General features: G+C 43.7%; 1 protein-coding gene across 4 annotated transcripts in view; it reads left to right on the top strand.

The window, feature by feature from the left end:
- The window catches only part of TJP2 (tight junction protein 2), a 138,690-nt gene that overhangs the window by 29,132 nt on the left and 96,824 nt on the right, over window positions 1-12,734 (top strand). For all 4 annotated transcript variants that reach the window (XM_017543429.2, XM_017543432.2, XM_037743822.1 and 1 more), the window contains exon 2: window positions 4,758-4,878. Coding sequence is in view for 3 of the 4 variants with exons in the window: in XM_017543432.2 (XP_017398921.2) it covers window positions 4,758-4,878 (121 nt within the window). In the remaining variant the exon portion in view is untranslated. The remainder of the gene's footprint in view (window positions 1-4,757; window positions 4,879-12,734) is intronic.

Genomic DNA, 12,734 nt, shown 5'->3' with positions numbered 1-12,734 from the left:
ATCTGAAAGTGTGGCGTCCTCTCGTTCTCTGCTCTTTCAGTGGGAGCTGCAATCCCGAGCTGCTAGTGATCAGCCATCTTGGATCTCTCTCCCCTAGTTTCTCTTATTTCTCAAACTTTCATGTGCATATGAATCACTGTTAAAATGTAGGTTTTGATTCTGTACGTTATAGCGGAGCTGGAGATTCTGCAATTTCTGACAAGCTCCCAGGTAGTACTGTCAGCCCAGGTGATGCTGATGGCTCAGTCCACAAGCCACACTTTAAAGATCAAGCATCCTGAGAAGTACTTTCCACCAGAGCCGACTTACCTTCTCTTAACCTTTCACTTTCTTTCTTTAAAAATAGAGAGTCTCACTGTGTTGCCCAGGCAGAAGTGCAGTGGCTATTCACAGGTGTGAGCTCACCATTAATAAGCCCAGAAGTTTTGACCTGCTCTGTTTCCAACCAGGGGCCAGGTGACCCCTCCTGATTAATCTGGCACTTTCTGATCTTCCTGATGGCTTTTAGTCCCAATACCTCCCCTCTCAGCAGTTGTTAAAGATATCAGCAGTAGGAGGGTAGATTATTCTGATCAAGAGCGTGGCTTTCAGACAGAGCTTCTACAGAAAGAAGTTGTCCTATGAACATTTTAACCAGAAATTTCTGTTGGCCTGGTGGACTAGTGAGGCTGATTCTTTCCTTCCAAGAATGCTGTCTCATTCTTTCTTTTCAAGAAGTATTCTGATTATGACAACATACTTATAATATGCATAGTTTTTAGGAGCAGCTGCTTTTGCATTTTAAAACACAATTGAGGCTGGGTAAGGTGGCTCACACCTGTAATCCTAGCACTTTGGGAAACAGAGGTGGACAGATCACCTTAGGTCAGGAGTTCAAGGCTAGCCTGACCAACATGGTGAAACATGTTGTCTAAAATTTTTGTCTAAAAGTACAAAAATTAGCTGGATGTGGTGGTGGATGCCTGTAATCCCAGCTACTCTGGAGGCTGAGACAGGGAGAATTGCTTGAACCTGGGAGGCAGAGGTTGCAGTGAGCTGTGATTGTACCACTGCACTCCAGCCTGGGCGACAGAATGAGATTCTCTCAAAAAACAACAACAACAACAAACAAAACATAATTTGAAGTCAGTTTATAATCCAGTATCTAAAACATCAAGGAATTAATTAATTCCTCTCAAGCTTCCCATTCTGTAACACTTTTTTTTTTGAGAGGGAGTCACGCTTTGTCACCCAGGATATTAGAGTGCAGTGGCACGATCCTGGCTCACTGCAATCTCTGCCTCCCAGGTTCAAGTGATTCTCCTGTCTCCACCTTTCAAGTAGCTGGGACTACAGATACTCACCACCATGCCTGGCTAACTTTTGTATTTTCAGTAGAGACATGGTTTCACCATGTTTCCCAGGCTAATCTTGAACTCCTGACCCCAAGTGATCCACCTACCTCGGCCTCCCAAAATGCTGGGATTATAGGCAGAAGCCACCACACCTGGCCCCCCTCTGTAATACTTTTTCTTGCTGTCTGCAAGCAGGAATATGCTTAAGGTTCTATTCTGCAAACTGTACAGTTACATGATTGGCCAAAACGAGCAGCTACCAACCAACAATTGACTGAGTGTTGCAAGTTCATTTAAACAGAAATTGTATGACTTATACATGTGCATATTTGCCCATTGCCCAGCGCGTGGTAGGTGCTCAGGATATATTTTCCAGTGCTAACTCAGTTTCAGTATAGCCACAAATGGAGAAAGATAGAATAAAAAGAATTGATACCCAAATACAAAAATACCAGCCACCTATGGATCTTCCTTTTGCAATCTGTAAAGTTTTTGAGCTTTAACTCATGTTACCTGACAATTTTACATATTTGTCAATACTCCTGGAGTCCACGAATATATTGTATTTCTTTCTGCCAGTGTTTGCTTAGAGGCCCAATTCAATAATAGTATATTTTAGAGGCAACTGATTGTTATTGAGGGTTTGTATACATGACAAAACCCCTTGGACTATTATAGTGAAAGCTAAAGCCAGGATGCCTTAGATATGCAGAAAACTACTTGAATTAAAAAGCAAGCCATTTTAATAAAAGAAATAAGCTCTTTTTGGAGCTGATACCTGTAGAAAAGTTTGCATATGAAGGCCAAAAGCATAACCAAACACATGTCGATTTTAAGCCATTTATTTATCTTTGGAAGTAATAATAGAAACCATGTATGGGCTGGGCTCTAATCCTGTTGCTTGCTTTGTAGAATGTCCAGATGGCCTAGCTTTAGCCTTTGCCTACATTTCCTGCTGATCCTGGGAGAAGGGAAATGTGCCTCCCGCCTGTACAAATAAAATCGACACCATCTTTTCTTTCTATTCCATCGTGTAGGGAGTAGAGTGTTTTGCACAGATGCCACAATATCACTTTGTCTAGTAAACAGAAGAGTATGTCCAGAACGGGTGAGAGGCTGCATTCTTCCTCCCACTGAAAGTTTTTCCTGTGACTGCCCGAATGAAGCTGCCTTCACAAGATCAACCCAGAAAGGAGCTTGCCTCCTTGTGGTATTTGAAAGGCACATGCAGCCTTCATAAGAATGTGCAGAAGGGGTATTTCTTGGGTTTTCTTGGACTTAGGTGTAAAATGAGAAAATATTTGCCATCTTTCCTGATGGCGGGCAACCCACAATATAAACAGAAGCCCAGGCCGGTCACCATGGCTCATGTCTGTAATCCCAGCACTTTGAGAGGCTGAGGCAGGCAGATCACTTGAGGCCAGGAGTTTGAGACCAGCCTGGCCAAAATGGTGAAACCCTGTATCTACTAAAAACACAAAAATTAGCCGGGCTCTCTGAAGGTACTAAAAGCCATTACAGGTGATACACACCTATAATCCCAGTTACCTGAGAGGCTGAGGAAGGAGAATCACTTGAACCCAGGAGGCAGTGTTTGCAGTGAGCCAAGATCTTGCCACTGCGCTCCAGGCTGGGCAACAGTATAAGACTCTGTCTCAGAAAACAAAACAATCCAGGTATAACCTTAAGAAAAAAAATAAAAACAAAACAATAAACACAAGCCGGTATTATGAATGCTATGAAAAACAAATTCCCTCTTAGTTTAAAATGTTTTCTCTCATTTTCCTAAAGTCACTTATTTGAAACAAAAGAAATAAAATGTTTTCTCTGTTGTACACTTTGAAATGGTAAATTTTATGTGTATTTTACCATAATAAAAATTTTCTTCCTGGCTGGCCCGATGGTAGTGGGTTATCAGAACTTACTAACATTAGTGTCACTAAAGTTGCTATACAATCCCTCACTGCTAAATTTGACTGGCTTTAAAAAAAAAAAAAAATATTTTTTTTTTTTTTTTTTTTTTTTTTTTTTTTTTTTTTTTTTTTTTTTTTTTTTTTTTTTTTTTTTTTTTTTTTTTTTTTTTTTTGAGATGGAGTTTTGCTCTTGTCACCCAGGCTGGAATGCAGTGGTGAGATCTTGCCTCACTGCAACCTCCGCCTCCTGGGTTCAAGTGATTCTCCTGTTTCAACCTCCCAAGTAGCTGGGATTATAGGCGTCCACCACCACTTCCGGCTAATTTTTGTATTTTGTAGAGATGGGGTTTCACCATGTTGGCCAGGCTGGTCTGGAGCTTCTGACCTCAGGTGATCCACCTGCCTTGGCCTCCCAATATGCTGGGATTACAGGCATAAGCCACCATGCCTGGCCTAAAAAAAATTTTTTCTAGCTATTTTCTCACCTGCTGAATACCTGTTTAACCTGAAAGGCGAATCCTTTTTTTTTTTGAGATGGAGTCTCACTTTGTCGCCCTGGCTTGAGTGTAGTGGCGTGTGATCTTGGCTCACCGCAACCTCTGCCTCCAGGTTCAAGTGATTCTGCTGCCTCAGCCTCCTGAATAGCTGAGATTACAGGCACCTGCCGCCATTCTCGGCTATTTTTTGTATTTTTTAGTATAGACAGGGTTTTACCATCTTGGCCAGGTTGGTCTTGAACTCCTGAACTTGTGATCCACCCATCTTGGCCTCCCAAAGTGCTGGGATTACAGGTGTGAGCCACCGTGCCCAGCCACAAATTCTTATAAGATCTTGTTTCTCAGAGTGACTCTCAGGTAGACTGGTGATACCAAAGTTTAGGTGGCAACTTACTTTCTCCATTTTTTGAAAACTGAAAACATTAGGGGAAGCAATTCCGTTATTTCTGAGATAAATGAAAACGTATGTCCATATAAACACTTGTACACCAGTGTTCATAGTGGCCAAAGAGAAGAAACAACCCAAACCTCCACCAACTGATGAATAGATAATAAAATGTGGTATATCCATACAGTGGAATATTGTTTGTCCATAAAAAAGGAATGAAGTGCTGATGTATGCTACAACATCAGTGAACCTTGAAAAATTATGCCAAGTTAAAGAAGGCAGTCACAAAAGGTCCAATATCATATGAGCCCATTTATATGAAATATCCAGAAGAGATAAATTTATAGAGTCAAAAATTAGATTGGTGGTTGCCTAGGGCCAAGAGGCAGGGAGAGAAGAATTGGGGGATCAGGGAATGATGGCTAAGAGGTTTGGGGCTTCTTTTTGGGGGTAATGAAGATATTCTAAGATGGATTGTGGTGACAGTTGTACAACTCTGTGAAGATACTAAAGGCCATCCTAAAAATGGGCAAATTGTATGGTATGTGAACTTCTGTGCATTTCCCAAAATCTTACCATGCAGGGAATGAGCATGTTGGATTTTTAACAACACTGTCTTTTCCAGGGTGCGAAGTACCACATTACTGTCCTCTCCCTGTGAGTGGGACTGGCACCCCAGCTGCAGCTCCAGGCAAAAGTACTCCAGGAAGCACAGAGCTGTGCCAGTACACAGCCCACGTTGCCAGGTATTTGCTTACTTTATCTCTCATCAGCCTAGTCACTGTTCTTCCCCAAAATCTGTTGTAAGAGTTACCATTTTCACATCCTAGAGGTAGTCAGAGTTACCATTTTCGATGTTGCTGATCTATACATTTTCATAGAAAATTTAATGGTAATGTCCAAAGTACCAAAGAACAGAAACATCATACCTGCACTAATGGACTGAATTGATAGGTATAACTTTGCTGTGGTTGGTGAATGCTTATTGAGGATGACCTTCCTGGCATGTAAGTACAACTTCTGTGGTTCAAAATAATGTCTAAATTGGCATTTGGTGCTGATGATGCCTGGGATTGGAGGTCATTTTAATAGGTTATTTTTTTTTCCATTATCATTGAGGTAGTAAAATTATATAACAATGGTAAGCACTTTGCTGAAAAAATAACGGACATCAGTCATGCTGGCTTCTAAAAATTAATTATGTCCAAGCTTTTAGTGCAAGAGCTAGGAGCCAGTATTATCTATTTACTGATTCACTTTTAAGAATGAATTAGGCCGGGCGCGGTGGCTCACGCCTATAATCCCAGCACTTTGGGAGGCCGAGGCGGGTGGATCATGAGGTCAAGAGATCGAGACCATCCTGGTCAACATGGTGAAACCCCGTCTCTACTAAAACTACAAAAAATTAGCTGGGCATGGTGGCGCGTGCCTGTAATGCCAGCTACTCAGGAGGCTGAGGCAGGAGAATTGCCTGAACCCAGGAGGTGGGTGAGCCGAGATCGCGCCATTGCACTCCAGCCTGGGTAACAAGAGCGAAACTCTGTCTCAAAAAAAAAAAAAAAAAAAAAAAAAAAAAAAAAGAATGAATTAAATGAGATTTACAAGGTCTTAAATTTTGACAGATGTGGGATGCATTTGTTTTTTGTTACACTTTGACCTCTGTTTATAGGCCAGTCCATGGCTGGTTGGAATGGGGTTGGAATTTTTTTCATGTGCTTGTTTTGAACTTCCTGTCTGTTGAAGCTGGTAGCCCCTACCTGGCAGGATTCCAGATACATGTGCAAACGGAGTTTAGCGGCATGTGAATGGCACATTCCAGAAGGGCAGATAGTCGTTCAGATCCTAGTTCTGCTGCCTTCTAATTGTGTGATCTTGGGCACATGTCTTAATGCTTCTGAGCCTCGGATTCTTCATCTTTAAAAAGAGAATGTCAACATGAAACTAAATGAGTTAATGGGCCCAGTAAGTACCAGGCCCGTGCTAAAGCCTTTCTCAGTGTCTAGTTGTCCAAATGAGGACATTCAAGTGGAGAAAGTCCTCATTTTCCACTGAATTAACAGGGCTGAATGCGGGTTTCGTTTACTGAAATGGTTTCTATGGAGCTCTTAAAGGTCCTGGCCAGGCAAGGTGGTTCACACCTATAATTCCAGTGCTTTGGAAAGTAGAGGTGGGAGGATTGCTTGAGGCCAGGAGTTTGAAACCAGCCTGGGCAACATAGTGAGACCCTGTCTCTGCTTAAAAAATAATAATAATAACCTGCTGGGCATGGCGGTGTGCTCCTGTAGACCTAGCTACATGAGAAGCTGAGTGGGAGAATCGCTTGAGCCTGGGAATTTGAGGCTGTGGGGAGCTAAAGGTGCACCACTGCACTCCAGCCTGGGCAGCGGATCGAGACTTTGTCTCAGCAACAAAAAAAGTCCCAAACATGAGAAGACAGATGCCTGCTCAGACTCCAGAAATGGTTTTCCTTGGCTGGGTGCAGTGCCTCACACCTGTAATTCCAGCAATTTGGGAGGCCAAGGTGGACAGATGGCTTGAGCCCAAGAGTTTGAGACCAGCCTGGGCAACATGGCAAAACCCCATCTCTGCAAAATATAAAAAAAAAAAATTAGCCAGGTGTGGTGGTGCAGTAATACCAGCTACTTGGGAGGCTGAGGCACGAGAATCACTTGAATCCAGGAGGTGGAGTTTGCAGTGAGCTGAGATTGTGCCACTGCACTCCAGCCTTGCGATAGAGAGACTGCCTCTGCCTCACAAAAAAAAAAAAAAAAAAAAAAAAATTGGTGTCCTAAAATTCTTACTAAATTTCTAGATAGGAACTGTTGATTATTCAAATAAATTGGAGGGTTGCTGTGGAGTATGGCAAAGAGAGATTGGAGCTAGCATTGTCTGTTGGAGGAAAGGCTCTTTCTGACTCTAGCTAGCCCCTCCTGATACATACCTCCCTTGTTCTAGTTCCCTGTACCCGCACTACCTTTCCAACATCAATTTGATTGCCTGAGTCAATGCCTTGCTTCAGAGTTCTTTCATGTGTAAACACAAGCTTGGCTTTCTGGGACGAATTAGCCTTAGGCGAGCTTGAGTGAAGAGGATTTTCCCCAGGCATCCCACATGCCCTAGTTTCAGATCCAGCAAACATTCATTAAGGGCTTTTTATTTGCCAGGCAAGGGGCAAGGTGCTTTCACTGACATTGTTCCTCTCACAACTGCAAGAGGAAGGTATTATTAGCTCCCTTTTGCAAATAAAGAACCTGAGATTCAAAGATTTTAAATGGTTTCTAATCAGCAGCCTCTACCCATTCTGCCTACTCTATCATTCTGGAGAGCACTATTTGCCTGGGGCTGGATTTTTGCTACTTTAAGGGGCTTTGATTATCACCTTTCTGACTTGGCAAAATCATCTTTGCCTTCAGAAATAATGCTAAGACTTTAGGAGGCCAAGGTGGGAGGATCGCTTAAACCCAGGAGTTCAAGATCTGCCTGAGCAATATAGCAAGACCTTGCCTCTATTAAAAAAAAAAAAAAAAAAAAAAGAAGAAGAAGGCAAGGCCTGGCGGTTCACACCTATAATCATAGCACTTTGGGAGGCCGAGGCAGGAGAATCCCTTGAGCCCAGGAGTTCAAGACCAACCTGGGCTATATAAGGAGACCCTGTCTCTATCTTTTTCAATTTTAAAATTATGTAAAAAGTTAATAATGAATAAAAAGAAAAAGAAAAGATGATAGTAGTCTGGTGAAGAGCTTCATTTCTCAGCTATGGAATCTCGTTAGGCAATTTAGATACCTTGAAGTTATCACTGACTCACCCCATCATATAGGCTTAGAAAAGTGAGTTGAGGCCGGGTGTGGTGGCTCACACCTGTAATCCTAGCACCTTGGGAGGCTGAGGCGGGTGGATCACCTGAGGTCAGGAGTTCGAGACCAGTCTGGCCAACATAGTGAAACTGTCTCAACTAAAAATACAAAAATTAGCCTGGTGTGGTGGCAGGTGCCTGTAATCCCAGCTACTCCGGAAGCTGAGGCAGGAGAATTGCTTGCACCGGGCGGCAGAGGTTGCAGTGAGCCGAGATCACACCACTGCACTCCAGCCTGGGCGATAGAGTAAGGCTTCATCTCAAAAAAAAAAAAAAAAAAAAAAAAAAAAACGTGAAACTCCATCTCAGAAAAAAAAAAAAAGTGAGTTGAAGGTGAAAGCTCAAAACTTTTACTTCTATGCACCTGGGAGCCCCTCTGTAGCTTCTTTCCCTCTTTCCTAGGGGCTCCTCGGTTTACAGGAATTCTAGGGGAATCACTTTAGCAGCCAAACTTCCATACTCAGATGGATAGACCTAGAGCTGCAGCACATCGGTACCAGCTGGAGGGTGTGTTAAAACATGGATTCCTGGGCCCTACCCCCAGGGTTTCTGCTTCAGGCAGTCTGGGATGGGGCCCAGGAATTTGCATGTCTGGTTTCCAGACCAGACTTTGAGAGAGTAGTTTTAATGGCCAGTTTAGAGCATGAGCTTGTTTACAGATGGTGTGTGTGGCCACTTACTCTATCTGTGGTGAAGGGCTCCTTTCCTCAAATATTTAATGAGCATCTCACACTACATTGCTGAGAAAAATTTAGAGGAATATTAACCTCTTCCCTGGTAGACTTTGGAGCCTAATTTGGAATCAGTAAATTGCATTGCTGTGTGTGAAGTACTGGCCTCACCCCGTTAAGTGGATATGGCAGAAGGCCTGAAGTAGTCACTAAGTCAGGACAGGCTTCCTGGGGCAGGTGATATTTGAAAGGAAACCTGAGAATAAAAAGTTATTAGCTGTGTGAGCATATGGGGGAAGAGAAACTCAGGAAGCAGAGCCTGTACCGTAAAGGGTCTGGAGACGCTGCATTAGGTGAGAAGAAAAGGTTTGTATTGTCCTGAGAATTCCACTGGGACTCCGATACGTAAACCAAAAAGTATCAAAAACAAGTCTCAATCAACTTAGAGAGTTTGGCCAGGCAGGGTGGCTCACGCCTGTAATCCTAGCACTTTGGGAGGCCGAGGCCGGCGGATTGCCTGAGGCCAGGAGTTTGAGACCAGCTTGGCCAACATGGTGAAACCCCATCTCGACTAAAATACAAAAGTTAGGCCAGGCGCAGTGGCTCATGCCTGTAATCTCAGCACTTTGGGAGGTTGAGGCGGGCAGATCACCTGAGGTTGGGAGTTCGAGACCAGCCTGACCAATATGGAGAAACCCCATCCCTACTGAAAATACAACATTAGCCAGGTGTGGTGGCACATGCCTGTAATCCCAGCTACTAGAGAGGCTGAGGCAGGAGAATCGCTTGAACCTGGGAGGCGGAGGAGGTAGCAGTGAGCTGAGATCGTGCCATTGCACCCTAGCCTGAGCAACAAGAGTGAAACGGTCTCAAAAAAAAAAAAAAAAAAAAAATTAGCTGGGTGTAGTGGTGTATACCTGTAATGCAGCTTCTTGGGAGGCTGAGGCACCAGAATTGCTTGAACCTGGGAGGCAGAGGTTGCGGTGAGCTGAGATTGCCACTGGACTCCAGCCTGGGTGATAGAGTGAGACTCCATCTAAAAAAAAAAATTTAGAAAGTTTAATTTGCCAAGGTTACAGGATATGCCCAACGTGGCATGATAACATGTGCCCAACGTGGTAAGAGTATAGCTTGCTTTTATACATTTTAGGGAGACGTAATACATCAGTCAATACATGTAGGATTTACTACGTTGGTTCCATCTGGCAGAACAGGACAACTCCAAAGGGGTGGAGAGGCTGCCAGGTCAGAGGTACTCTACTCTAGCGGTACTTAAGGGCTGCCAGGTCATAGGTACTGCCACTTTAAAACCTCCAAGTAGCAGGCATTAGAGAATAAACAGTAAATGTTTCTTATCAGACTTAAGGTCTGTGTTGGTGTTAATATTGGAGGGATATAATGAGGGATGTCCAACCCTCACTTCCCCTTATGGCCTGAACCAGTCTTTCAGGTTAAATTTTAGGGTGCCCTCGCTGAGCAGAAAGTCCATTCAGATGGTTGCAGAGGGCCTTCAAATTTTATTTTTGGTTTATAGATATGAAATGAAGATGCAACTGTATGGTGATAGTGATGACATGTGGGTGCTTTGTGTAGTTGGTACCGTTCTAAACATATTATTTGCATCGTCTTATTTAATTCTGATACTCATCCAACGAGGTAGAGGTCCAACTCTAATCCCCATTTGTAGTAGTTTGCTGAAGCCACGGTAACAAAACACCATAAACTGGGTGGCTTAAACAAAAATTAACATAAATTATTGTCTCATGGTTCTAGACGCTAGAAGTCTGAACTCAAGGTGTCTGCTGAGTTGATTTCTTTTCTTTTTTTGAGACAGAGTCACTCTGTCGCCCAGGCTGGATTATAGTGGCTCGATCTTGGCTCATTGCAACCTTCACCTCCCAGGTTCAAGTGATTCTCCTGCCTCAGCCTCCTGAATAGCTGGGATTACAGGCACATGCTACAATGCCTAGCTAATTTTTGTATTTTTAGTGGAGATGGGGTTTTCCCATTTTGGCCAGGCTAGTCTCAAACTCCTGACCTCAAGTGATCCCTCTGCTTCGGCCTCCCAAAGTGCTGGGATTACAGGCGTCAGCTACCACACCTGGTCCTTATTCTTCTTACTTTCTAATGCCTTAAAGTCAAACATGTTTTCCAAACAGAAATTAGAGTGTGTGCTTCTTTACTCATGAACCAACAAGACAGAGTGCTGGTTATCTGGCCTATCCTTGGGAATCTGCGATGTGTGGACATTTTAAGCGTAGCATATAGATGAGTAATACTCAAGCCAGGTTCTGAAACATAATTTAATTATACTCCTGCATGTTTAAAAGAATACAGAACCGAACAATTAAAAGCTGACCTAGAGCCAGGCACGATGGCTGGCCGCGTGCGGTGATTCATTCCTGTAATCCAAGCACTTTGGGAGGGCGAGGGGGTTGAGGTCAGGAACTCCCAAGGTTAGAAGTTCCAGACCAGTCTAAGCAAGATGGCAAAACCCCATCTCTACTAAAAAACAGAAACAAAACGGTCGTGATGGTGCCACACCTGTAATCCCAGCTACTCCGGAAGCTTGAGGCAGAAGAATCAGTTGAACCCAGGAGGCGGAGATTGCAGTGAGCCTAGATTGCGCCACCGCACTCCAGCCTGGGGGACAGAGCAAGACTGTGTCTCAAAAAAAAGAAAGAAAGAAAAAGAGAGGAGGGAGAGAGAGAGAGAGAGAGGAGAGAGAGAGAGAGAGAGAAAAGAAAGAAAAAAGAAGAAAAGAAGGAAGGAAGGAAGGAAGGAAAGGAAGGAAAGGAAAGAAAGGAAAGAAAGGAAAGAAAGAAAGCAAGCTGACCCAGAGCCCTAGATCTCTTAACTTTTCACAGCCAAATTTCTTAAAAGGTTTATCTGTGCTTTTTGTTCCTTTTCTTCACTATCAGCTGCCCTTCTGACACTTTCTTCTCTACCTATGCCAGACACTTAGAGGCCCAGTAAGTGGTTGCAGGTGTCCTGTGGGCTGGGCACAGGACTAAATAAAACCTCTCCCCTTAGGAGGAACTGCAGTCTAACTGGCAATCACCATTCTCGTTACTGTTTAAGGAAGATTATTATTATTATTTTCAAGTCAGGGTCTTGCTCTTTTCCTTAGGCTGGAGTGCAGTGGCATGATCATAGCTCACGGCAGCCTCTATCCCCCGGCCTCAAGCAATCCTCCCTCTTCAGCCTCCCAAAGTGTTGGGATTATAGGTTTGAGCCACTGAACTGGGCTGGAAGCTTATCTTATGATTCCCATTTCATCTTATAAAATTGAGATGAAGAATTTGTGTCTAGTTCTGGCTGGAATAGGGGGTAGGTGGGGGCATTACTGGAGCTCTGCTTTTGGTTCTTCACTCAAATTGGTTGAATGGTTGGTGACAGAACTTTTCAGTTCAGTCGAAATTTTTATTCATTTGAGGTATTCTGATTGTGTAGTAAGATTAGGCAATCCTCTTAGACAGGATTCACCACCCACTGCCATCAAAATTATTTTTGAAAAAAGTATGCTAGGCACAGTGGTTTATCCCTGTGTTGTAGGTAAAATTTTGATGCTGCAAAAGAAATAGCACTTGAAGATAAATCCTCTCAGCAAGGCAGTTTTGGCCGCATGCTTGGACAAGGTGGGTAAGGGGTACTAATGTCTGACGGAGGTCACCCCTATTGCTGTGTAGTTCCCCTATTAGCTAGGGTTAGACTGCACAAGCTAGACTAATCCTGATTGGTTATTTTAAAGAGAGTAGGGTTCCGAGCTGGAGTGGCAGGGTGGGTGTTTTGGCGGAAGGACGGTTACTGGTGGGTCAGAGCAGGTAGCCAGGGGTGACCTAGGTCAAAGAAGACGATGGGAGCGGGTTACTGGAGCAGGTGACTGGGATGAGTCAGGATGGAGCTGGGGGCTGGAGGAACAGATGTGAACTACTGATTAGAACTGTTAAGGTTGGCTGGGCGTAGTGGCTCACGCTTGTAATCCAAGCACTTTGGAGGCCAAGGTGGGCAGATCACCTGAGGTCGGGAGTTCAAGACCAGCCTGACCAACATGATGAAACCCCATCTTAAAAAAAA

This window comes from Cebus imitator, unplaced genomic scaffold (assembly GCF_001604975.1).
Source record: "Cebus imitator isolate Cc_AM_T3 unplaced genomic scaffold, Cebus_imitator-1.0 Scaffold155, whole genome shotgun sequence".
NCBI lineage: Eukaryota > Metazoa > Chordata > Mammalia > Primates > Cebidae > Cebus > Cebus imitator.
This window is presented reverse-complemented; position numbering and strand designations above follow the sequence as displayed.